Source organism: Equus asinus, chromosome 23 (genome assembly GCF_041296235.1).
Source record: "Equus asinus isolate D_3611 breed Donkey chromosome 23, EquAss-T2T_v2, whole genome shotgun sequence".
Taxonomy (NCBI): domain Eukaryota; kingdom Metazoa; phylum Chordata; class Mammalia; order Perissodactyla; family Equidae; genus Equus; species Equus asinus.
The window spans coordinates 37,203,488-37,229,497 of NC_091812.1; the positions used below are offsets into that span (position 1 = coordinate 37,203,488).

Consider the following 26,010-nt stretch of genomic DNA (forward strand, 5'->3'; position numbering starts at 1 on the left):
TTAACCACTTGGCCACAGAGCTGGCACCTGATCACAGACTTTTAAGTAATATTTGTGCACAATCGGTATCCATGCTTTTAAAAAAAATTAATAAAAATATATTTTACAAATAAAACAACTCACCCATACATGAGAAATTTCTTAACAATATTTCTGGAATATTTAGCTTTACTTAGTTCAACCAAATCGCCTGAAAAACAAAATACATTAAAGTGATTTGATAACCTCCTTTCAGTCCTCCAGAAACAAAGGAAAGAACTAAATACGTACACAATCCTGGGAACACAAACCAATAACTATTTGTCCCCAGCAAAGAACAAATAAAAACAAAAGAGTTCCTGCAGAGGACACACTGCCTTCCCACAAGTGAGCTGTTTCCCAGGACAATCTTGGGTATTTCAAGAGAAAACGTGTGACTTACTACAAATGATTACAATTAATCTTCAATATATAAGAAATACCTCGCAGTTCTTCAAAAGCCTGTTTTCTCTGTTCTTCATTACCATACTGAATGTAACACTGGATCACACGAGTTGAATCATGTGCAAACGCAATCTGTAGGAAAGACAGTTCGGGCCTTCAGACTAATTCTCTGAAGATTTACATTTCTATCATATTTTTTATATTTTGTTACTACCTCTTTCAGAATTCCTTGGTAGAAAAAAAGTAGGGTCTTCACGGATAAAACCAAACCTACGTTGAGCTGGGAGCAGACACAGTTATTTTAATTGTACAAAATGGCATTCTTTGATTTTGCTGCCTACCCGATGGCACTGGGACAGGGACAATTTAACCATTATGCAAGATTCCTATCATTGTCATTAAAACCCAACCAAACCAAAACTGTCTAATGATTATACACACTATATTTCTCTGAAAGCTACTTTCCCTAAAAGGGGAATTTTCCAATTCAAAAATTGTATTTTTTTTTAATATAAATGATCTCAGAATGTCTGGCTTAGGCAACTAAAGATATAGATCTAAGTCTTGCTACATAAATAAATAGTATCTATACACACACTGGAAATTATATTATAAGCTAATCACTCAATTTTTCATTTTCATTATAATCCCTGAACACATATCCAGTTATAGTCTTAGAAAAGTTGCTGTATTTCAAATGTGATTTCCTAACCCACCCCTCATCACAACTATTGGATGGATTAGCTCCTCAGTGAAGGACCTGCTGATCAATTGTCTACAGCAATAACCACAAATAATCAGTCATGGAAAATTACTTCTTACTATGCTATAGTACCAATCTACTTTAAAAGTGCTTATTATTTGCTGCTCAGTCTGTCTTTAAATTTTTTTAACTCCAAGAAATCATAAGGTGAAGGTACACTTCAATCAAAGTCACAGATTTCAGAAGAATTTCCTTAAGAGAGATTTGTATAATTTCTTCTAGGACTAAAAAAAATTTTTTTTTTAATAAGGGTGCTTTTATGCATATACTGACTAGCTAGCTACTATATAGCCAACATATGTGCTTTAAATATGTTGTCCTCATTTGGAACTCAAAGCAACCTTAAGAGTGGGTTGCTGTTATTTCCACTTTACAGATGAGAAAACTAAGTTTATGAGAAGTTAAGGAACTTACTATTCCTGTGACCCTGGGACAAAACTTAACTTCTCCAAACCCCAGACGTATCAAATGTCTAATAGGGCTGATGTCATTAAGTTAAAGGAAACAACATATGCATTGGTTAGCACAATTCCTAGCACACAGTAAATAACCAACAAACAGGTTGCTATTGTCCAAAGGCACACATATTTTAATCAGCTGAGTGAGAATGTGATCTCCAGACTAACTCCCAAGTCCATGGGCATGCAGTCATAAGCTAAGGGTAGTTGGGAAAGGATCTTGAGTGTAATATATTTATAAATCGCGGATAACAGACTACTCTAGAGTGGAGGAGGAGTGCCATCCTAAAAAGCGCATGCTGGATTCGTAAGCAGAGGCTGGGAACTTCCTCTTTCAGGACATTCCTTCAAATGCAACACAGCATCGGGTTAGACCTATATATATGGTTTGGTGAAGGCTGCCCCTCCAGGGTCTCCAAAGCTACTGAGTCTGTTGTCTTACAAGTGAACAGTCACTAAGTTTTATCCAAATACATAAGACTCAGTGGAAGTGTATTATAAAACAGGATTAAACAGCAACAATGAAAATTACTTCAGAACTCCCAAACCTATTATATTTTAAAGATCTTTGCCTGATGGTTGCAAAAGCAAGGAAGAAACGGAAGAAGTAATCATGTTTATATCATGCAAAAAAAGCCAGCAATTTGGAACATAGGAAAGTAGATGGAGTTCAGAGCAAGACTTTCTAATAAATACTATTGAACTAATAAATTCCTCAAGATAACTTTAAACAACACTGATTTATTTTAAGTAAATTATTTTAAAAAATGACACAAATATTTGATAGTCTTTTTACAATTTCCCAGCAGTAAGGTCCCTCATTATTAAATTTTATGTTTAGTCAGCATTATAAAAGGTATTTGAAACTTTTGGCCAGATATATTTAAAACAACAATTTCACCTGTCATGAATGGTCAGCTACCCTCTACTGAGAGTCAGTTTCAATTGCTAAAATTGCAACACGATTACGCCCTACTTACAGTTTTAATTTTTCCTTGAATCAACTTTTGCAAATCACTCATCAACTTCACTCTTTTCTCTCTGTCACAGTCTTTTCTATAAATGAGAAAAGAAGGAGGAAACATAGCTTAAGACATTATTTTAAACACAGAAACTAAAACCCTAACAGTGCATGTTCATCCAGTTCAGGAAACCTCTGACATTAAAATTACTGTTCCAGAGCAGCCAGAGAAAAGTAATTTCCTCAAACGCAGAAACTCATCTCACAGGCATAATTTTATGCATCAATCTAATCTTAACAGCCAGAACTTCGAAAGTAAAGAGAATAATAAGACAAGTCCAAGATACCAGACACTTAAGTACCTCAAAACCTAGCCAATAAGAAATTATCCTTCATTTTCTCAGAAATCTCTCAGGAAGGATGTCAGATCCATTTTAACTCTCATACATTTTCATAAACATATCTGACACCATCCTAATGATTCCACACATTTCTGCAATGGGCAGACATCCAAATACCAATGTCTCTACTGGGGTGTTGTGAGTACTCCCTAAATAGCTCCAGCACTATGTCATTTATTTTAGGACATCTCACTATTTCTAAGGTATACTGTTTTTCCTCCATCATCTCAAAGGGACTAATAAAGATGCCATTGGGCAGTATTACCTTCTTAAGGTCTCCCAAATCTGCTTTGCCCGAACAACAATGTCATAGTTGGTTTTATCATTGAGTTGCCTGCTCTGCTTCAGTTCTTTCTTCTTCTTTTTGAAGTCATCCCACTTGGGTTTCTTGGCTGCTGATTCTAGTCATTACAGAAATTATTTTCAATTACATTTAACATTCGAAATGCCAAAAACAGATACAAATTAGGTACATAGGGCAGTCACTAATCAGGATCTATAATCATTGTGGAAACTAGAAAGGGGAAAATATCATTCTCGATAAACTTCAACTTTATTTCATTTTCTAAGCAGTTTATACCTTTTAAATTTGGTTGAAACCAACCATTCATTCATTCCACAGCTATTTATTGATTCTTTCTTATTAAGAAAAAGGAAACAAGGGGGCTGGCCCCATGGCTGAGAGGTTAAGTTCATGCGCTCCGTTTCAGCGGCCCAGGGTTTCGCCAGTTCGGATCCTGGGTGCAGACATGGCACTGCTCATCAGGCCATGCTGAGGCGGCATCCCACATACCACAACTAGAGGGACTCACAACTAAAAATATACAACCACGTACCAGGGGGCTTTGGGGAGAAAAATGAAAAATAAAATCTTTTAAAAAAACGTAAAATAAAATTCTACTTTAGAACATTAAGATCATAGGACTTTAGGTACAATTGGTTCTCAATGAAAACAGAAATTAGTCCAAACTAAAATAGAAAAAACCAAAACAATTTATTCAAAAATACACTATTCTGAGTGTGGTTCCATATTAAGTCACTTTATTCTTCCTATAACAAGCCTACGGGGTGGATACTGTTGTTATTCTTCCTTTCTGTATCAAGCAGTGAAGTTCCTTGTCCAAAGTCACACAAGTCCTACGTGGTAGAGCCAGGATTCAAACCAGAGATGACTCTGAAACTGTATACTCTGCCGACTCTTACTCATGACAATACATTATCAAAATCTGTTTTCTACAGAGTAATGCTATAAAAGTGGAGTATCCTTCTAACAGTATTTTTTTGTCATCAAAATCTAAGTAACTTACCAATTGAACCAAAAAGCCCAGTCAGGCGAAAGAACAACTAAATAAAATGGATATGATTTACATGAACATTCTGCAAAAAATCTTTGCAGAATTAGTTATTTCTAAATATCTCCCTTTCTCTAATTAGAAAATATACTCATCTTAAACTTGGAAAATGCAAAAAACAAAATTCTCCAATAAACCCGAAATATAGATGCAATCACTAACATTCTATTTCCTTCTTGCCCTTTTCCCTATGCATGTTTTAAATAAATCTTCTTTTAAAATTCAGAATCTTACCATCTTCACTTAAACATTAAGTTGTAAGTGTTCTTCCATAAAACTAAATATGCCTCAAGAACATAATTTTTATTGGCTATACAATATATCATAACGTATTTAATTACGCCCCTTACTGTTTAATTATTTACTCCCTGCCTGGTAATAGAGGATTATGGGCAACAAAGGGAATATTTACCATTAACACGAGGGCATCATGTCCTACACAAGAGAGGATAAAAACTGATCCAGAGCTCATTTAACTCCACAAATATTTGGGCCCCCTTGACATATGGCATGCTAGGTGGCAACAGATATACCAACTTTGGGGATGTCTAGTCTCCAGTACCCCTCAGTTGCTGGTATAAAAATACGAGAAAATAAAATCAAGAGTTCCATTTTCAGATGTCAGGAACACATCTCCCAGAGCAGAGGAATCAGCGCTATAGCATGACAAGATCTTAATGTGAGAATGTGTGTGTTTACAGCATGGGTGTCCAGAACTCCAGGGAGAGAGGAAGATTTAAGACTTATTAGAGGGGTCAGGAAAGAAGAGGCAGGAAAGAGAAGCTAGAAGAGAAGGGGACTAAGGAAAACACAGGTGCTGGAGCATAAAAGGATCCTGCAGGCCTAACGAGAAACAAGGAAATTTTTCCTTCCTTCCTCTCTCCCCACCCCCCTGTCGTAAGGCTGCTGTCCCTGTAGTAAGCAGCCCTAGGAAGAGCACAGGGCAGGGGCAGGGCTAGGGGACTGACAATGGCCTCAGGTGGCAGCAAAAGAGCAGTGTTAGCATATGCCATGTTGGAGAAAAAGAGAATGAAAGACACCAGAGAAATTTTCAAGATGCTGCAGAGAAGGCGTAAGTACGTCAGTACACGTAAACTGGAAATTGCTTGAGACCAGTGCAACACAATGCACAAGATGGGCATGTTGTACAACGGACCACAAAGCTCTGAGTCAGAACAACCCCTCCAACAGCATGATGAAGAGATTAGCAGGTTGTTTCAATAGACAAATAGGAGCTCTGTTAACATGTCCCATCAGTTAGCAACTTGTCCTCAACCAACTAAAGTCAAATCTGTCCTATGCACACTACAGCTTCTCTGGAACTGACCGCAGAATCTGAGCCATCTGACGGGTTGTAAGGGCAGCATCTCTATGTCTCTTGTTCACCAAGGCATCCTTAGCCAGGGCGGTTATTAGGCTGGATACACTGATCACTTAAGGCCAGCTTCTATACTGATTAGTCAGCACCTGTACCCTTACTGGGGTTAATTTTTCCCCCATGTCCTAGCACAGTGGATAGAAAACTCAAATATTTGTTTGTTGAATGAAAGAATAAACAAATATATTTTAGCCTACAGACGAGTTTTACGGAGGTTCCAGTGCACGAAGCCAGTACAACCTAACCTAACTCCACAGCTGGGGTAAGCCAGCAAGGAAGGGCCCAGGAAACAAGGTACTCTCAGCACCAAGGACAATTTTGCCCAAGGAAGATGCTTTCTGTTGCAACAGCACAGGCAGGGCAAGGATTCCACAAAAACTATGCAGACAGAATCGGTGCTTACCATCGCTTTTACTGTCTGGCTGGAATTTTCTCTTCTTCTGGAATTTATTTGCCTGCTGGAATTTGTTCTTTAGTATTTTATCCCCTTGCTGCTTGTTTGAGAACTGCTTCACACCTTTTTTCCCTGGTTTTGTGGCACTTTTCTCAAAGTTCTTAGATGTGATTTTAGGTCCACCTTCCTTAACAACTTTTCTTGGGAATGTCTTTGAAGAACCAGAATCTAGTGAAAAAAATAAATAATTATTAGTTTGATGATCCTGGGCCTAAATCTCTTTTATCTGCTAGGTTGTATTTGTTACAGGAAATTACGCACTCTTGAGTAAGACATACTTTGCCTTACTCTCAAAATACGGAGCAGAATGGGATTTAAAAAATCAAAACAAAATTCAAAAACTTTCTCTGACTTTAAAATTACAATACAGGTTCATTACAGAAAATCTAGAAAGTAGAGAAATGCATAATAAAAACTATTCATAATTCTAGAGATAGGGCTTGGTGTATTTCTCTGTTTTAAGCACGCAGTAGAGATGAGAAATTATTTATACATCTTTGTATTCTGCTTTAATGACTCCAGGTCAGTGAAGTCTTTACACATAATTTTCAATGGTTTAATAACAAACAGAGGTCTAAGAATAAAATGAACACTTGAAATTTATAAAGTACATCACAGACAAAAATATTAATTTTTCAAAGCTTCTAGTTTCAAAAAACATTTTTCAAAGTCTATAATAAAGGTATTTGAGGGGCTGGCCTGGTGGCACAGTGGTTAAGTTTGCACGTTCCGCTTCTCGGCGGCCCAGGGTTCGCCAGTTCGGATCCCAGGTACGGACACGGCACTGCTTGGCAAGCCATGCTGTGGTAGGCGTCCCACATATAAAGTAGAGGAAGATGGGCACAGATGTTAGCTCAGGGCCAGGCTTCCTCAGCAAAAAGGAAGACTGGCAGTAGTTAGCTCAGGGCTAATCTTCCTCAACAAAAAAAAAAGGTATTTGATAAAAATCTTCTCTGGTCTACAAAGCGTGCAAATTAAACACCTAGCAAATGAGTTGGAAACTCCAACAGCTATGCCCTAGACTGCTGCAAGGAGAAAACAACGACTGCTTAGGAAATAGTCATTTACCATCCCCGAGTTTCCTATTTTGCAATAGTGACACCTCATGGAATAATAAGGACATCACAATTAGCAATCCTGTAGATAAAAGCATTTGGTTTACCAGTACTCCGTATTAATCAGCCACAACTTATCAAACAGTAAAATAAGTGTTGTGGTGGATTAGTGTGACTAAAATGAGGCAGCAGCATCAGTAGCTGAGATAAGGGGTCTTTCACAAGTACAGCATCCAACTAACCTGGTGATTTCTTAAACGTCTGAGTTTCATGGAGGAACATGCAAACTCATACACAATAACACCTACTTTTCCTACTATTTTAATCCTATCCTAACCCATGGCTAGAGTGGAATCTGCTACATACCTCCTCATCCCACGAACCCCACCCCCCCACGATAAGGATTAAAACAATCACATGGAAAGCATGTTTTGGTATGGCTTCTTACCACTGTTTTTATGAAATCTCTTTTTTTCTTGTGATGTCTTTGTACCTTTTCCTGTGAATTTTTTTTTCCCTTTAACTTCCATCACAGCAACTCTGGAAAACAAAAACCCAAAAACAATCACTGAATTGCTCTCACTCAATAAGAGTCATTAAGCAGTCACTGCCATATTTAGTCTGTGAGTTTCACAAACACAGAACGAATCACATGGGTACAGCACGGGCACCCACACAAGCTCAGGAACTACACAATCACTTCTAAGATTTTAAAACTGAAAATAAACAAGATACCAACACAAAAACTAAGAGCACACACATGTTGGCTAGTGCATGATGTATTTGGAGGCAACACTTCAGCAATAGTACTGACTAAAAATAGACCATTATTTGCATTAAATATGGTACAAACGTCAGTGTTTGTTTCTTGTAACCTGGGAAGAACTTGTGATAAGAAACTGACAATACTACCATTTGATTTCTTGGTCTCTATCCTAAAAAGCCAGGAACAAACAACAGGTTGCACTTACCATACATTCGAATTTAACAAAAGAAAATAAATGATTATCTAAAAGTTCCCTGTGTAGCCCAATGTCGCTAAAACAAACTTCAAATGTTTAGTTATTCTTTTAGAGGCAACCAAGTAATTTTCAGTGACCTCCAAGATAAGATTATGTTGAAATAGTTAATATTTCATTTTGAGGAATCTGCCTAACAGGTCACTTCTGGGCACAGAGACCCCTCGGGGCACAGGGCAGACAACAGATAATCTATCACCTACCCAAGGGTCCTGACAGCAGCACAATGTATCAAGCGGAAGTCATTTGCTATTTCTCTACCTTCCAAAGTTGGATCTTCAACTCACTTCTAAATTTCTAAAGTTGATTCTCTAGAGTAGACGTTAGGGACCCCTAGACCATACTAGATATTTCTAGACAAGAATTTACCATTGAAGAATAACTAATTTCTCAAGATATTAATAGGCATAAGAGAAAAGGGATTCCAGAATGAAATGCCTTTGGGAAATAGTGAGTTAAACGAAAATAATTAACTGGGCTTCTTTAAGGAAAGGCTTTTCAGTCTTTTAATTTACTAATTTAAGCCATCACTCACCAAGCACAGGCTAAAGTATGCAAGATTTTCCAACCTGAGTTGAACCCCTTTTTCCTGGAACATCTCAAGGAACCAAAAGGGTTCCAAAGAACTCTCTGGAAAATGCAGCTCTAGTCTAGCCTTCACTATTACAATTCTGAAAAAAGGATGGCCGCTGAATTACTTAGTTTCCTTAGGTCATCTACAACTATAGGGCCACTTATCACTTGGCTATGGTCACCATAATCACATCTGCATCTCTTTGCTCTTCTGGGCATGAAGTTTTCTAAAAATCCAGTCATTTCTACATTTTCTCTGTATATTTGTTTTAACTTTTTATTCTGAAATAATTTTAGTTTTACAGAAGAATTGGGAAAGATATACAGAAAGTTCCAGTATACCCTTCACTCAGCTTCTCCTAACGGTAAAGTCTTACCACAGGGCATCTGTCAAAACTAGGAAATAACATTAGTACAATACTATTAACTTTGGATTTCACCAGTTTTTCCAATAATGTTCTTTTTCTGTTTCAGGATACATTACATTTGATCATCAAGTCTCCTTAGTTTCCAACAAGCTGTGACAGTTTCTCAGTCTTTTCTTATTTCTCACGACAGAGATTCTGCATGAAAACTGGTCAGGCACTTCGTAGAATATCCCTCTTTTGGGGTTTGTCTGATGTTTTCTCATGATTAGACTGGCGTCATGGATTTTGGGGAAGACCACAGAGGTGAATCATCACATCATGTTGGGAGGAACATGATAGCAACATGACTGGTGATATTAGCCTTGATCTCCCCGTTAAGGTAGTGTTTGCCAGGGTTCTCCACTGTTTTCCTTTCCATACTCTATTTATTAGAAGCAATTCACTAAGTTCAGCCCACACTCAAGAGGAGGGGAATTAAGCTCCACTTCCTAGAGAGAAGAGTATTAAAATTTGTTAAAATATATTATGTTAAAATCACCACAGCAATTAATAAATATTTGGGGCAACATATTCTGAAACTATGCAAATACCCTGTGTTTCTCCCGCTGATTTTAGCACTCTCCAGTGGGTCTTGCCTGCAGCAATTACTGTGGTATTTTAACAGTAATTTTCTATTTCCCTCACTACTTCTACTGCTATTATTCTGAATCCTTCTGTGGGGAAAATTTGTTCCTTCTTCCCCATTTACTTATTCAATCATTTATTTACATCAGTATGGTCCCACAGATATTTTATTACTTGGGTGACAACCTAATACTATCATTATTTTGTTGCTCAAATTCCTGCAGCTTTGGGCAGTGGGAAATCTCTCGGGTTGCTCCTGTGTCTTTTTGACATGGACCATCCTTTTGTTTTCAGCATGCCCTTACTTCCTGGCACTTGTTCCAACTTCACTTTCTGTTTTCCCTGCACTAGCCCTGAAATCAGCCACTTCTCCAAGGAACCCTGGTTCCTTTTATTGAGAATGGATTGAAAAGCCAGGATCTGCGTGCTAGGTATGCTTGTTATCACTGGGGTGTCACTGCTTCCAGGTCTCTTCAGCAGACAGGGCTGGGTAACGTGTGTATGTATACTAGCCCATATGTACCCACAAACCTGTAGTTCTGTATCTATCTACTAAACAGGTTCCCAGTCATGTCTCCAACTCTAATCAAGTGCCACAGGGCTCACTCCAGTCTTCCTCTCTCGCTTATTTGTAGCCTCCTTCTCTGACAGTGAGCAACTTGCCTCCCAGTATCTGCGACTTGGTATTGTTTAACTCTAACACACATGGAAAGTAGTTTCAGAATTGTTAACCTGTACCCCTCTGAGAAACAAATTTACCAACTGTAGTACAATGTATATTTACAGTTCTGTTTGTCTTTTTCCCTCACAGTATCCATTCAAAACACTGTTTCCAAAGTTTCTTAGGTCAACTCTTTGTCCCCCTGCCTTCTTAGTGAGGTTATTTTATACATTTGTAAGAGTGAGATTCATTTTATCCCAGTCTGCCTTCCATTTCAATTTCCAGACATGTTTTTTTTTTAAGGAAGATTAGCCCTGAGCTAACTACTGCCAATCCTCCTCTTTTTGCTGAGGAAGACTGGCCCTGAGCTAACATTGTGCCCATCTTCTTCTACTTTATATGTGGGATGCATACCACAGCATGGCGTGCCAAGCAGTGCCATGTCCGCACCCGGGATCAGAACCGGTGAACCCCGGGCCACCGAAGCGGAACGTGCACACTTAACTGCTGCGCCACCGGGCTGGCCCCAACCAGACATGTTTTTTGCCCCACCTGCATACAGTCAAGTTAAATCTTTTGGGTGTACACTGCTGATTCTGACGAATGCAGTCATGTCTCCACCACCACACCTTACAGAACTATTCCATAACTTCAAAAAGTCCCCTGTGGAGTGTCTTTATAATTATCCTCTCTGGGCTTCCCAGGCAACCACTGATCTGTTTTTCCATCCCTCTAGTTTTGCACCTTTTCAAAAATGCCATATAAATGGAATCAGATAGTACATAGCCTTTTGGGTCTTGCTTCTTTCACTTAGCAAAATGCATTTGCTTGGGGTCCCTGTACACCATCATATCCAGCTATCACATTCCAGTGTCTCTTGGAAGTGTCTCCTCTTTTTCCTCCCTCTCTTACCCCACCAGGCTCTTTATCTCTTGCTCAGATTAGTTTCTGCCGTTAGATCCAATCCGCTGTGATCCGCTTCCTGCTGCCTGATGAATCTTCCACTAACACACCCATTTCATTCCATTTCCTCACTGGACAAGTTCAAAACTTTCCCACGACCTACAGGAAAAATTTCAAACTCAGCTGGCATTCACAGTCATTCAAAATTTGGTTCTAACTTACCCCCATCACAAATACCACACTGAAGCCAAACTTACTTCCTTACCACTCTTTTTCAGGATCCAAACTTTAAAGCTATTTCTCTATCAATATAAACCCCATCTATCCTTCAAATCCAGCTTAAAGGACAATTTCTTATCATTTCTCCACAGGTCTTCCCTTCCCCAAATGATTCTCCTTCTCATCCCTATGGCACATTTTGATGGCCTTCTTATAACTTAATACTCTGGACTTGAAATGTATTCAATACCTACATACTAGGTACTAGAAAGCCACTGTCTTGAAAACAACATACAAAAAAAATTAAAGAGTTGTATCATTGGGGAGACAAGCAGCAAACTAAAATACAATGTAATCAAGTGTTATAACTGTAACATATATAAAGTGTTCAGGGAAGCAGAGTGAGAGCCCAATTCTGCCTTGTGAAGGGAAACTGCAGATTCCCCAGAGATAGAGGGACAGCTGACTGATCCTTCTTTACTCCTCTCAGGAGGCTTAGCAGTGCACTTTGAAGGTAGTAGACATTGAATATCCAACCCCTAAATGTTGGCATTCCTCAAATCTTCCTCTCTCTCTCCACACTTCTCCTTAGGTGACCTCATCCAATCCCACGGCTTCCTATGCTGAGGACTCCATTAGGAACATTTCCTTGGGCTCCAGACCTGTGTATCTAACTGCCTACATATTCGTTTCAGTGTCTAACAGGCACCTTACACTTAACAGATCCAAAATATATCATTCTTTACATTTCCACTGCAAACTACCTCCAAACAATCACATCCTCACCTGTCTTTCCCCACCCTCTTCTTCCCCATCTCAGCCAATGGGCACATCGTCCACCTCACTGCTCAAGGAAGAAACCTAAGACTTACCTTTGACATTTTCCTCTCTCTTGTCTGCTACATTATTCAATCCTTCAGTAAGTCTTCTTGAATCTCCTTTAAAAATATCTCTAACCCTCCAACTTCCATCTTACTACCACCACCCTAATCCAAACCATCATCATATCGTCTCCAATTATATAATCAATAGTAATCCAAACTGTATACATTTTCTAAAAAGAACCAAGGCCTATCATGTTTCTCCCTTGCTTATAAGCTTTCAATGTTTTCTAGAAATGGCAATGTATTCCCATTGTGAAGGAAATCTAAACCCCCCACCACGGCTTTCAAAGCCCTACAGAACATCGTCCCACCCAACTCCTCTAACTTGATCGTGGACGCTCCTAACTCCCCATTCACTACTATGATCCCCTTTCCATGGCTCCCACCTCAGGAACTTAGCCCTAAGTTACTCTCTCTCCTTAACGTAGTTTTCCCTGGGCTTCCAGATTTCAGGGTTGCCTCTGGTCATGCTTTAGGTCTCCGCTTAACGATAACTTCTTCAGACTCCCCTATCCTCCATCTCAGCACTCAGTCTGTTTCCTTCCCAGCGCTTAGAACTTGCAACTGTACATTCAGGTTGCAAATTCAGACTTAGCACTGATCGGGCGCAGAATGGATGTTTGTCAAACACATGATAGAAAGGCTGAACGCAACTAGCACGGGCCCAGATTTCAGAGGGTGAAGGCAGCGCATGCTAACCCAGCACTCTCAGGGCAAGGTGGTAGGAAAAAGGATCGTAAACCTGCTCTAGTCGCCAGGCTCCCTCCAACCCCCAAACTCCCAGAATAGAACAGGCCACAGAAGACCGCCCAGCAGAGGACACATGTGAACACCTCCACCCGCTCCGGCAGCGCGGGGAGACCCTCTCTGCCGCCAGGACAGGGAGCGAACCCCTTCCACTGGCAGTCGCCGAGCCCCCCGGACTCACCGCGCACGTGGGACGCAGGCAGGCGCAGATCCCCACTCTGGGGCCGCCGCTTCCGCTTCCTCGCCTTGCCCCGCCCCTGGGCCTGCTTTTTCCTTCTTCCTCGGCAGAGCTGGGGTTAAGGGGTGGGAATTAGCCGGAAAAACGGAAACTCGGCATTTCTATTGGCCCGCTCCCATTTACCTCATCTAGAGGCGCGAGGGCTGCGCCTCCACTTGCGAGGTTTGGCCCTTGAAAGGATCCGTCGGGTGAGGACGTGCTAGCGGCTCCCGAAAGTGACGTCATGAACCCTGCAGCTTTGCGGCTGTGGAAGAAACTGTGCTCTCGCGAGGGCTGGCTAGTTGTCGAACGGGAGACTTGTTTGGTTCGGTTAACCCTGTATCTTGAACTAAGAGTAAAATAGGTAATGTTTTTAGAGTGCGTTCATTTGCATCCTCTCTGGCAGTCTGGCGTGCAGGATAAAAGCGATATCTTGGGAGTCGGTTCGAATTGTAATCCTGTTTTTCTCGCTAGCTAGCTGTGTAGCTTTGGGCAAATTACTAAATTTCTCTGAGCCTTAGTTACCTGATCAGTAGGATAGATAGCTAAGTCATACAGGAGAGCGCCTAGCACAGTGAATGATCATGATAAGCACTCAGTTAATGTCTGCCAAGTTTAACGTCTGCCTGTTCCTTCAGACTGCAGTTATCCCGTTTTCCACTGTAGGAAATGAGACCGTAGTTAGGATGTTAGCCCCATTTTACAGATGAAGGAACTGACACCACAACCTTGGTCGTGTCAAACAACAGAATTTATCTTCTAACAGTTCTGGAGGACAGAGGTCTGAAATCAAGCTATTGGCAAGGTTGTGCACCTTCCACTGCTCTAGGGAAGAATCCTCTGCCCCTTCCAGCTTCTGCTGGTCCCGGGTTCCTCGGCTTGTCCTGCGTGACTCCAGTCTCTGCCTCTGTCTTCACATGGCCTTCTCTCTGTCTTCTCCTCTTTTGTTATGAGGACACTTGTCATTGGTTTAGAGCTCGTCAGGATAATCCAGGATGATCTAATCTGGACGTCCTTCATTATATCTGCAAAGAGCCTTTACCAGATAAGGTCGCTTTGGCGGGTCCTAGGGTTTGGACACTGACCTATCTTTTGAAGGGCCCCCTGGAGAGTCAAGGAATCAGTACTTGATCCCAGGTGTGTCGTGTCAGATTTAACTGTCTTCCAAATCATACTGTTTCCTGCCCCTTAAGGTGTTAGCCTTGAGACTGGTAAATCATTAGACTGTATGCTTCTTGAGGGCAGGAGCTGGCCTTATTTCCCAGGCACCTACCCCACCACTCAGCGTGTAGATGTTTAATAAGACTTATTATTATTGTCTGCCTTAAATATTATATTTGTATTTCAGCTCATTTAAATCTCCTAAGAACAGTTCAAGTAGGTCTTTCCCCCTCATTTTATTGAAAAAGGGGAAACATTCAGTAGCTTGGATCCCATGAGCCTGACTCCAAACTCAACAAGGCTGCCTCTGGACTGCTTCCCCTAATCCATTAACTCTCCAGTAGGGGCTGGCCCTACTGCTGGTCCCGGGTTCCTCGGCTTGTCCGTGGTTAAGTTCGCGCGCTCTGTTTCGGGGGCCCGGGGTTTCACCAGCTGGGATCCTGGGCGTGGACACGGCACCGCTCATCAGGCCATGCTGAGGCAGCATCCCACATAGCACAACCAGAGGGACCTACAACTAGAATATACAACTATGTACTGGGGTGCTTTGGGGAGAATAAGAAGAAGAAGATTCGCTCAGGTGCCAATCCAAAAAAAAAAAAGTTCTCCAGTAAATGCTCAAGAGAGGAGAATACAGAATAAGAATTGCAGGAGGTCCATCAGCAGTGCCTATTAGACAAATAGTATGGTACTCACTAGCCAAGAAAAAACCTTCACAAATACACCCTACCACACAATACCTGGAGGGATACATTTGTATTTTCAACACCACACATGGCAGCACCCTGGATCCTCTCAGACACATCCATGTAGCTGTCTTAAACATACGTGAAAACCCTACTCTTCGTTTGCCTTTTCACCAGGGAGGAAAAAGAAAGTGATCACATAACAGAGTCCTAGATTGTTGTTAACAATGTTATGTATCAAGTCTTCTGTGCTTTCAAAAGGGGATTGTTTTATTTGTTTGGAGTGAGTTGAAAGTATCTTGTGGTTTTGCACAACAGCAATAAAAAGAGTTTATCCTGTAATTTTTCAGTTAGCCGAGCAAGTTAAGCCCATTGGTTTTTCAGATATCTAATGATGTAAATGTTGAGCATTCTGTATATTCCTAGAACCATGAGATGCTTTATAGCAATGTAATTAAGAGTATTGGCATTGGAATCAAGCAAGTCTGGCTTAGAATCCAAGGTCTGTATGTCCATGGGCAAGGTAGTTACTTTGTATGGGCCTCAGTTTCTGCATGTGTAAAATGGGAATAATAGCACTTATCCTTTGGGGTAGCCATGTGACTCAAAAATGATGATATCTGTAAAGTTATTAGCCCATAGTAAATGTTGAGTGATTTATAGCTTGAGAGAGAACCAAGGTGTATTCATTAGAAATGCATCCAGTTGCAAGTAATGGAAAGTTCAGATATAGTGGCTTAATTAATAATTTTCTTCACACAACAAAAATTCTGAAGGTAGTTGGTTGCTTTAGTTCAGTGACTCAGTGATGACATCAAAGACCCAAGTTCTTTCAGTTTCGATGCTCCATGCTCCTCAGTGTGTTGACTTTTCTTTCTTACACTTGTTACTCTCAGGGTTTTTTCTGTTTGCACCTTTTGACCGCCTTCACCCATTTCCCCCATCCCCCATCTCCCTGCCTCTGGCAGCCGCCAATCTGTTCTCTGTTGCTATGAGTTCGGGTTTTTTAGATTCCACATACAAGTGAAATTGTATAATATTTGTCTTTCTCAGTCTGACTTATTTCACAGTTGCTTTCTGATTGCAAGATGTACTTCTCTGTTTCAGAATTTATATCAGATTTCAGGGCTAGCAGAATGGGGAAAAGGATGAAATTCACTTTTTTTTTCAGTGCCCAGACCTGGGTCACACAGCCACCCCCAGGATTGGAGGACCATCAGACATAATGTTAACCAGGGATTTGGGTTTCTTTCTTATTCCAATACTCTAGTAAAATTAAAGGTCACGTGGCAAATGTGCTTCCATCCAGCAGTAGAGATTTAATCTGTAACTTAAACTAATCTGGTTTAAAACTTAAAATAACTATAGTAAGCTAAAGCTTAAAATAATTGTAGTATTCCAGGTGGTGGATCTCAATCTTGGCCACACATCAGAATCCCCTGGAGAGTTTACAAACCAAAAACCCAAACTGGTAATTCTGATTTAATTAGTCTGAAGTGGGACCTGGGCATTGAGAATTTGGAAAGTTCCCCAGATCATGCTAATGTGAAGATGGTTCAAGTTGTTGATTTGACTTTCTAGTTAACTGAGGGTTAAACCCTATAACCGTGTGGTCCCTCTTTTGCAGTCCCCAGAATTAAAGAATTAAAATGTATAACACACTTGTTTCTGTAAGTAGAATGTCTAGGACATAACTGTATCCTTCTTGTTGCCTGAGGTCTCCTGTTGTGATTTCATATCATTAGATACAGAAAATGGTTTAAATTTCAACTATGCACTTTCAAATGTATTCTGGAAAATGTTTACCTTTTTTTCAATTCCTCGTGATTTTGTAGAATTTTTCTCTTTTTCATAAAAATAAAGTGTGTTAGGTATCAGCTCCCACATATCTCCTCTCCATAAAATCAGTTCTTTAGAGTTTTAATTAATGGGTTTTAACTAATTGGTGTTGTTTCTCTGTTTCCCAAATGCATAAGTAGGGATAAAGGGCATGTTATTGATATGAAGCATAAGTGAGATTTTGGCAAAGATTGGGTTTTATTTCCCAATCATAAATCCATGGAAATGGAGCAGTTCCTTTAGTAAAAGAGAACTGCTTCTGAGTCTGGTGGATTATGGTTAACATTATGTCTGATGGTCCTCCAATCCTTTCAGCCTGAGTGAGGCTGTAATGCTGCTGCCTAGTTTCAGTTTGCATCTACAAACCGAGCTGACTCATCTGTAAACTATGCTTGGGCTTTTTCCTCCCCCTTCAGCTGTTTGTATGATACCCTGCTACATGGCCATAGGTAGGAGCTGAAGAAGGGGAGCTGATGCAATCATGTGGGTGATAGGGAGGTCTGGGCTCCCTGTTCATGCAGATAACTCAGGCCCTCTGATCTTACTTGGACTCAATCCCTGATATACCACTTCCATCTTACAATAGATGTTGCTGCGTCCACCTAACTTTATGAATTGACAGGTAAGACAGAGCCCAGCTCATAATGGGCAGTTCTGGATGGATGGTCATTAGTACACTGTAGTCAAGCATTCTATCTCTATCAGAGCTCAGTAATGTGCCAGGAGCTGTTTCTTGAGATGTGTAGAACTCTCCATTACAGATGGCATGACCTTCCTCCAGAACCCCAAGGTCCTATGTTGTCCTCCTACTTAGGCTTACCATGAACCCTACACTGTATCTTTTCTCACTATTGACACCACCCACATCATGGGGCCTGCCAGGTGTTCTGGTCTAAGTGGGCAGAGCTGCTTTCACTGGACTCACTGCAGAGCTCTTTCCTGTTCCAGGCCCCACTTAGAGCTGGCAGCCTTCCACATCCTCTGGTGGATGGACTGGAGCAGGATTCCTAGATGCAGATACTGTTGCTGCCAGAACCTGAAGAGGCCCGCCAAACATTGTAGTTCCTTCTTTGTAGTAGGGAACACAAGATGCAACAATGTGTCTTTACTTTGGAGGGGATGTCCTGACATGCCCCTGACCCACCTCCTTCTTTTTAGTCCCAGATTTTAGAATTCCTGAAAATTTTACTAAAGTGGCCTGTCCTTGAATCTTTATAGAGTTTGTCTCCTACCTTCTGAGCACATGTTTCTTACCGAGGTCTCTAGCATACTAGCCACGTCTTTATTTTATTGATGTAATGGATCAATGTGATTTTCTGCGAATGTGCCGATGGTCCAGACCTCTTGGGGCTATCCTAAGACAGACGGTGGGCATGTGCACATAGCCTTGGTGCAAAACTGTAAAGGAATGTTGTTGTTCATTCCAAGGACTGTGAACAGCTTCTGATCCTATTTTCCATCTATTTTTTCCATCCTATTTTACCATCTGCTATGGCCACTCAAGCATTTCACCTTTGCTCTCCAGGCTTCAGAAAGCTACGTACCAATATGTTTGCCCCATCCCCTGGGGTCCTTGCCAAGGTATCAAATCCCATGTCCCTAGAAAGTGACCCCAAGTCAATGTTTCCCTGCTTGTTGGCTTTTACCTTCCAGCCCCTTGGTCAAGAGCCCTTGTAATCTAGTTCCTGGGTACTCCTCTGCTCTTGACAGTATATGCTGGCCAATTCTTACAAGTCCTTTGGGATATAATCTTTTTTCTCCCTCATCAGGCCAGGCATGTCCCCAGCTGGGTTATGCTGGATTGCACCCTGGTTATTGGCCCGGCAGCCAGGAGGGGCACTAGGGGGGCAGCTCCTGAGGGCAGGGGTGGGGGAAGCAGGTGTTGTCTTGCAGGAGAGGCCTCTGCAGTGTCCTCCTGCTCAAGGGAAGTCTAGCTCTTAATAAGGAGGTGTGGGCCACCTCTGCAAGCTGTGCATGTTCAGGGCAGTCAGTGGAGCTAAAATCTTTGGGGACATCCACCCATGTCCCCGTTCCATATTTCAGGGTCTCGAGTTTTCCAAATTGGGGCACTGGCCTCAGTGTAACAGACTGCCTTGGCTGAGCATTTTAAAGATTCTGGAGATTTATGACTCTGAAGTCTTGTGCTTGCTCCTTATATTGTCCGCTTCCCCTGCAGGGGATAAGAGCCTCTTTGCAAGCTTTCAAAGATGCCTCTGACTCTACCACTAGACCTTAACTATCTAACTGTTCTTATTATTACTCTGCAGGGAATCTTCAGACTCCACTATCATTTTATACTGTACTCCCCATAACTTTCAAATACCTGAACCATTGCTTTGGCAAGGGCATTCCTCTCCGTCAGATGTCCCCCTGGTCGTCAGTGGTAAGTTTTTCAGCAGTGGTGCAACCATTCTTGTATGTGGGATCCAACTGTCCCACATAAACTTGGATCGTGATCCTCCTTGCCAGCTCATGGTGAGTGATCCAGTCTCAAAATCTCATCTTCTCACCAGCGTTCTGGAACCGCTCTTGATACCAATTGTGTTATTTCAAGTTTTCTTGGAAACAAAAGCAAAGACAGTTAGAAATGTAAGCGGTTTATGCAGAGAGTAGCCTGCGAAAGATAAAGAGGGAACAGGGTAAGTGGGGCAACCACTGACTACAATGTGGGAAGGAAGGATTATATAGGAAGAGACCCGGAGAAAGGCTCTGAGAAAGTTTTGGCCAGGCTGATGAGGAGCCCCACAGCAAAGGTTGACTGTTAGAAGAGTCCTGAGTTGGGCAGGAATGGCCTGGCTCTTATGCCCCACCATGCTCTGTCACTGGCCTGGAGTAGCCCCAGGAGCTATGGCCTTAGTTGGAATACGTGGTGGATCCTAAAAGTGTGAGAGCTGGAGGCCTTCAGCTAACCGCACCTTTCACTCCTCTCTCACTCCTCTCTCACAGGGAGATCTGAGTGGTACTCTTTCTTTATCTGCCTCAGTCATGTGACTAGGTTAGTGGCAAGATCAGGACAAAAACCAGAACCAGCACCAGGGTTTTAGAAGCCTAGTCCTCTGCTCTTTTTATATGTTTGTGAAGAAGATTAATTTCTGCCATATATTCTCCAATGTATTATCTAGTATTAGCAACTCAAAGCAATAGGGCCTAAAAAAGTACTCCTTGGACGATAAATTATATGTGAACTACTGAATCACAATATGACAGCACTGAAAGGAGAAGGTAGGTCTTGGGAAGCTACACAATCCAGTGTTTGTTTTAATACACCTTATTGCTGAAATTTAGTATGTGCAAGGCAGGGTGTTGTTGGTGCCTGTCCATAAGACAGAGACACTAAAATAACAACCTAGAATTTTAAATTTTGTGGCTGAGAATTTCACATATATTAATACTCATGTCTTTATAACATCATTTCAAAAGAATTAGCTGTATGAGAGGAGGGAAATTGCCTTTTGTTTACTGTAATATCTCCAGGGCCTAGCAGATTGCCTGGCACATAGTTGGTTGTCAATAATATTTGTTAAATGAATGTCCTGGCTAAACTATAATTCCGTAAGTGTAAAGATCATATCCATTTCATTCACTGGCATGTAGTACAAACTTAAAGTAACAAAGTCAGCAACTATATTTAGTCACTGGCGCTGCTAGTCTTGCAAAACTGTATCATTCCCACTTTCAGCAGCAGCAGGAAGAATTATCTGGCGACTACTTAATCATGACTAACTTTTGGATACCATTTGATAGTTTTTAGAGCATTTTTCATGCTTCTTATGTCACTCAAATCATCACTATAACTATATGTTGTCTGTATTACATCACAAATATATCACAAAGAAAGAAACAGAAGCTCGGAGAGATGATATATATATTGCCTAAGGTTACACAGTTAATAAATGGCAGAATTTTGCCTTCATCTAGTGTTTGTGGGGCTTCATTCTATGTCCTAAAGAGAAAAAATAGTTTAACTGCTCTAAGAGGGGTTTACCGTCCAGGTGGGAGGCCAGGATAGGAATAGACAAAAATATGGTAACTATCAGAATAAAGAAGTGGAGGCAAAGTACCAAATTCATTGTGTATTCAGCCAAAAGGTCCAGAAGAGGACGATGGTTGTTATGGTTGGTAGCTTTAGGTAGCCTGAAATGGAGGGAAGAGGGGCATTCCAGTGGTGGCAGATGCTTGGGCGTCAAGATGAGCAGTGTGTCCTGAGAAAGGTTGCACGCTGAGTGTGAGTTGTAGGAAAGAGGATTACAGCAGGTAGAAAAAGGCCACATTACACAGTCTCAGGCCACAGACTAAGACCATTTGTACTTTATCCACCAGAAGTTGCCAGTGTTTTCTGACAGGAGGGGATAATGTTTGCAAAGTTTTAAGTCTCTTTGAACTTTTTAAGAGAGTTCACTGGGACAGCCCTGTGGCCCAGTGGTTAAGTTTGCATGCTGTGCTTTGGCGGCCCAGGGTTTGCTGGTTTGGATCCTGGGCATGGACCTACACGCTGCTCATCAAGCCATGCTCTGGCGGCATCCCACATAGAAGAACTAGAATGACCTACAACTAGGATATACAGCTATGTACTGGGGCTTTGGGGAGAAAAAAAAAAGAGGAAGATTAGCAACAGATGTTAGCTCAGGGCCAATCTTAAAAAAAAAAAGACCTGCCGTCCTTTAAAAAAAAAAAAAAGAAAGATAGTTCAATATAGCAGGACTGTGTCTAAATGGTTTTGTGGGGGTAGACATGAGAGGCAGTGTCTTAGAGTAAGTTCCTCCAAAAGTCAACCCTAAAACAAAGATTCAAGTTCAAATAGCTGATTTGGGGGGGTGAGGCTACGAAATAGCAGTGTGGGGCTAGAAGAGAGAGACAGGGAACAGAAGGCAGCCGACAAAGCGTTCATTGTCAAGTGATTACCATTGTGGGTAACTGGAGATTAGTCTTGTTGGGGGACTCTGGGAGCCAGTGAGAACATACTCCTCAGAGGTATCCCACCCGAGAGGTGCAGAAGCTGGGGAGTTTATATGTGAACCCCATCAGTCACTGGTTGAGGCTGCTCCTGGGGGTTCCCCAGCACTCCAGCATGCCACATGGGCATCAAGGAGGCATCTGGCAGCCTCAGAGAAACCTCAGACAAAGATGCATCTGCTGGTAAGGGGAGGCTGGACAGTGTGCAATGAAGAGGTAAGGGTGTGGGATATGGACAGGTACTGGCAGGCGAAACAGCAGTGGATTATTCAGTCCCCTGTGCAGAGAGCCACATGGGTCTAGACAAATGTGCTGACAGCAAGGAGTGGAAAGAAGGAACAGATTTTAAGAGATTTATAAAGGAAGAATTGCCAGCATTGGTCTTACAGACCTTTGCCTTATAAGGTGACAAATGGCTCTGGCCACTTTGGAGTTAACCTCTGAGAAAAGTTAGCCTGGCGCCACGTGCATTCTTTTTGATATATTAGGGAAAATAAGTATTCACAAGACTACTCTTTTAAAATACTTGTGAGTTACACACATTAGGAAAGGATCTGGTGTGATAAAGCTTATAAACACACTCATGGAAGAGTAGTGGACACATATCTAAACTCCAGACTTGCTCATTTTTGGCCACTCTGTCTTTTTCATGAGAACAAAAGAAAAAATAGTGAAGAAATAAATGCAAATGAAAAAACATGACCCAGAAATAACAGATAAAAAGTAACATGAGTACAACCTAATGATTTGTTCAAATATTTCAGGCAGGAGCTTTTGAGAAAACTCACCGAAGTCTGAAGATGAGAAAATAAAGGCATGGGAGAATAATTTGCTGAGGCGTTAATTCAGTCTCATTCTCATAGCTGTGACTGGAAGAATGAGAGTTTCTTTTTTTCTCAGCTCCCTGCTCCTCAGCAAGTTGGACAGACTTTAAAAAAAAAGGGAAAAAACCAGGCTCCTGAGAGAACAGAGCTGAAATCTCGGAGAGGAAGCACTGCGGGTGTAAAAGGGCAAAATCCGAGTAGTGATGGGAAGCGGGGTGGAGGTGGCGTCGGGAGGGTTGGGACTCCTGGAATGTGGGGGAATACAAAGGATCTGCCTCCAGAAGGTCATGGGGCTTGGAGAATGGGCATTCCTTGGCAACCATAATGAACTAAAGACTAAAGACCCCAATCCTCAATCGTATGGGCCCCTACAGTCCTGTGACTCTTTACGATCCATGAGTGAAGGAGGGGTTTCCACAAACCCAACTGAAAATATTCTCTACCTCTGGTGGTTGGGAGCTTAGCCACATTGATCAGGTTTAAGAAGAAATAATGCTGATTCTTGCAGCAAATTCATACCTGCAGCGGAAGGAATAAGCGATCCCTCTTTGGGGACTGGCTGCCCAGGCGACTCACTCGGCTGCTGGGGGCAGCCAGGGCAGGCGTTCCCGTGGCTGTTCAGTGTCCCTTATGTGGATAAGCCACATTCATCCATTCTCCTGTTGGGACACACTGGGCCCATTCCAGCTCGGGGCTCCGGGAGCACACTATCCCGGACCGTGTCCCACCCTTCACTGGTGTTTATACCTAGGAGCAGAACCTCTGGGTCAAAAGGTGCTCTTACCTTCCTGGGCAGTACCGCTGGCTTTTCTAAAACAGAGAATTTGTGTGTGCAGGTCCCGTGCTGAGCTCAGGGAGGGGCGGCATTCTTCCAGAAGTCACAGCTGCAGAGGGGCCTGTGCTGTGGGGAGGGGCCAGCTGCTCAGAGAGGGATGAACAGGGAGGGAGCCCTGGCCGAGTGCGTGGAGGGTGGTCAGCAATGCCCCCTGCATTAGAGACACAGTTGCTGAGGGTGGTTGATGGCAGACATTAACTACGTGGAGCATTCCAGGCAGGAGGAGGAGGGTGCAGAGGCTTTGAGGCTGGGGGTGACCTGTCAGCTCGGCCACCACAACGAAGTGCCGCAGACGGGGCCGCATGTACAACCGAAGTTCATTTTCCCACAGTTCTGGAGGCTGCAAGTCCCAAACCAAAGTCTGGCAGGGTGGGTTCCTGGTGAGACCCCTCTTCCTGGTTGATGCCTTCTCCCCACGTCCTCACGTGGTGGAGAGGGGGCTCAAATGTCCCTTCCTCTTGTCAGGGCACTAGTCCTACCAACTTAGGGCCTCACCCTTATGGCCTCATTTAGCCTTTAGCACATCCTGACAGGCCCCTATCTCCAGATACAACCACACTGGGGGTTAGGGCGTCGACATGTGATTTGCGGGGAACACAAACATTCACAGCCTGTAACACTAAACTTAGTGGGTTAAAATGAGAATCGTTATTTATTTACTAAAGGTTTCACAGTTTGGGCAGGGTCAAGGTGGGGACAGCTCCTCTCTGCCCTATGTGACATCAGCTGAGGCCTTGCTCAAAATGCCTAGCAAGTTGGTGCTGGCTGAGAGCTGGGAGCTTGGAGGGGAGGGGAGAGCAGCTGATGGTCGGGAGCCTTGGTCCTCCTCTGTGTGGATGCATGGGCTTTCTCGCAGAGTGGTGGCTGCTTTCTAAGAGTGAGAAAGCAAAAGTTGCCAGTCCTTTTAAAGGTTGGGCCTGAATCCAGCAGGAGTGTCATTCCTGCCATCATGGAAGTCAGAGTCCTAGTACAGCTACTGGCTGATCATATCACAGACGTCTATTTTTTTTTGGATAAAAATGATATATATTTAAGGTGCACAACATGTTTTGGTATACAGATACATAGAGAAATGGTTGCTACAATAAAGCTAATTAACATATCTATCTCCTCACATAATTGTCTTTTTTTTCATGATACAAGCAACTGAAATCTATTCTTAGGGAATTTCCAGTATATGAGATGGCATTGTTAACTATAGTCATCGGGCTGCACATTAGATCTCTAGGCTTATTTATCCTACTAAGTGCAGCTGTGTGTGCTTGGACCGCCCTCTCCCGGTCTCCCCAGTGCCTGCCCCTGCTGACCACACAGAGCTTGTCTTCTCTCGGCCATGTGCGGCGGGAAACGCGCCAGCTTTTATGTTGGGCATCACCTCCTACACTATATATCTTCTTGTCCTATGAGCTCTTTCCCTCATAGTTAAGATGCGGGGCTGGAGCACACCAAGCGGGGAAAATCAGGGCCAGCTGTCTCACATGCTGGACATTCCTCTGTGGCCAGTGCACAGGACTCTCCATGGCTGGAGTTGCAGTCGAGTGTGTGCTTTTTTCTGAAGTGGGGTTCATGGCTTTGATCAGATTCTCTGATGGGGCTCTCACCCAGAGAAGAGGTGCCCTGATCATGACCACGGATCTGATTTGACTACAGCTCTGTAGCATGGCTGTGAGAGGAGGATGGTTTGTCCAGCCTCTCCAAGCCTACCTCAGAGAAGCCATGGTTTATCATGTGCCCCAGTCACCACCTGCCACTTAGCAGGAGTCCAGTCCAATGTGTAGGGGACTGGCATTGGTGACCCCAAGATATGTGTCTTTGGCATGAGGATTATTTGGGGCTGGTTGCTTTCAATAAACTGGGACAGGGAAGGAGGCTCCAAGGCGTGGAACTTGGTTACCGTTTGTTAAGAAACATTTACATTTGTAAGGGAAATCTCCATCTGTAAAGTTGTCTCCCTCTCTGTACCAGGAAGAAGGGGGATGACCTTATCTCTAGAAACTCCTATCAATACAGAATGCAAGGACTTAAATCTGCATAATAATCTTATTCCTGTTTCTGGTAACCTCCTGTAACTGACTCCCCCCACCCTCAACATCCTCCTTTGTCTTTAGTTGGATATGATATTTAAGGTGGGGGCTTCAGCCATTTGGGGAGTTGCTCAGCTTGCCTGAGCCTCTCCCAGGTATACATGTTATAAAGCTTTGTTTAATTTTCTCCTGTAATTCTGTCTCATGTGAATTTAATTCATTCTCTGG

General features: G+C 42.3%; 1 protein-coding gene and 1 long non-coding RNA gene across 5 annotated transcripts in view; one reads left to right on the top strand and one right to left on the bottom strand.

Moving 5' to 3' along the window:
• PUM3 (pumilio RNA binding family member 3) overlaps nucleotides 1-13,563 on the bottom strand; it is a 40,506-nt gene extending 26,943 nt beyond the window's left edge. For 2 of the 4 annotated variants that reach the window (XR_011497262.1, XM_014846748.3), the window contains exons 1-8: nucleotides 13,425-13,550; nucleotides 11,403-11,552; nucleotides 7,694-7,785; nucleotides 6,140-6,358; nucleotides 3,272-3,407; nucleotides 2,625-2,700; nucleotides 462-555; nucleotides 124-190 (exon numbers count right to left, since the gene is read on the bottom strand). Coding sequence is in view for 2 of the 4 variants with exons in the window: in XM_014846748.3 (XP_014702234.2) it covers nucleotides 124-190; nucleotides 462-555; nucleotides 2,625-2,700; nucleotides 3,272-3,407; nucleotides 6,140-6,358; nucleotides 7,694-7,775 (674 nt within the window). In the remaining 2 variants the exon portion in view is untranslated. Of the gene's footprint in view, nucleotides 1-123; nucleotides 191-461; nucleotides 556-2,624; nucleotides 2,701-3,271; nucleotides 3,408-6,139; nucleotides 6,359-7,693; nucleotides 7,786-11,402; nucleotides 11,553-13,424 lie in introns of all 4 variants that reach the window. The other 2 variants (XR_011497263.1, XM_014846749.3) reach the window with 2 other exon arrangements.
• Nucleotides 13,564-13,717: 154 nt separating this feature from the next.
• LOC106834833 (uncharacterized) lies at nucleotides 13,718-22,964 on the top strand. The gene is made up of 3 exons (XR_006518706.2): nucleotides 13,718-13,824; nucleotides 19,414-19,529; nucleotides 22,864-22,964. It is a non-coding gene; the product is annotated as an uncharacterized lncRNA (long non-coding RNA).
• Nucleotides 22,965-26,010: the final 3,046 nt, after the last annotated feature.